The sequence below is a fragment of the Plasmopara halstedii genome (assembly GCF_900000015.1).
Source record: "Plasmopara halstedii genome assembly, contig: Scaffold_3060, whole genome shotgun sequence".
In the NCBI taxonomy this organism is placed as follows: domain Eukaryota; phylum Oomycota; class Peronosporomycetes; order Peronosporales; family Peronosporaceae; genus Plasmopara; species Plasmopara halstedii.
The window spans coordinates 2,906,870-2,907,753 of record NW_020189964.1 but is presented as its reverse complement, the minus strand read 5'-3'; the positions used below and the strand labels follow the sequence as shown (position 1 = coordinate 2,907,753).

The following is an 884-nucleotide window of genomic DNA, read 5'->3' as shown; positions in this document are numbered from 1 at the left end:
TACCGTATTCTTGTTTGGGTGTGGTCACACCATGCCCATCTGGTGTGACACCCCCCCCCTGTTACCAGGGTATGTGTAACCCTGTTACACTCTTTCCCATTAAGATTGAGAACATTGACTGTTCCAATGGATTATTGTCTCAACGAGGCTTGTGTGTCGTCCGTTATACACTGCGTTCGAACGACTTCCGTGCTCAATGAGCCCTGTGTCAATGACACTAAAGTCTCCAGGTCTCGCTGGTTCCGACAACGCTCGCAGGCAGAGCCCAGCTTCATCTCCCGCACACGCTGCTATGTCGGGCAATGTCTCCGAGGCATCGAGGGATGTAAAGTTTAGGCTCGATGAGCCCGAGCGTCGCGCTCCGCGCACACTAACAGCAACGAGTGACCTCGTTTAGGATGCGGAGGTGGTCGACTACGAGGCTGACACTCCTTTGTCCGGGTGAAATGACGAGGAAGGCGAGCCCGCCAGCGGCGTGAGACGAGCCCTGCTTGCGCCTTGCGGACCCCATGTCTGTTTCCTGACCTCTCATCACCTGAGGGACGTGGTGTCATCACCAATGACCTCGATGAGGCACAAAAGCAGCAGCTGGAAGCTGCCCGTAAGGTGGCTCTGATGCGCGCCCATCCACGGCCGGTCATTGACCCTCGTGAGGAATACGGCGTTCGCCCGGCGGATCCCGCTGTGGAAGCGAAAGGTGCGGTAGCTCGACCGTTACGCCTCCACATCATCGGGCCCCCGGCCATTACGGAAGATGAGCTTGCCGAACGAAAGGCTCTTCGAGCTCGTTTCTTGGTTCCACAAGAATTTCCGTTGGACGCTTGTCGCACTCGTCTGCGTGCTCAACGAGATGGCTCTCGTGTACCAGCAATGCGGACAATACC

The 884-nt window shown here is 56.9% G+C and overlaps 1 protein-coding gene across 1 annotated transcript in view; it reads right to left on the bottom strand.

Moving 5' to 3' along the window:
* Positions 1 to 842: 842 nt before the first annotated feature.
* PHALS_07088 (EF-hand domain pair) overlaps positions 843 to 884 on the bottom strand; it is a gene marked incomplete at both ends in the record, with an annotated part of 790 nt that continues 748 nt past the window's right edge. The window contains one exon of the mRNA XM_024720494.1: positions 843 to 884. This exon is cut by the window's right edge and continues 162 nt beyond it. Within this exon, the coding sequence (XP_024585687.1) occupies positions 843 to 884 (42 nt within the window).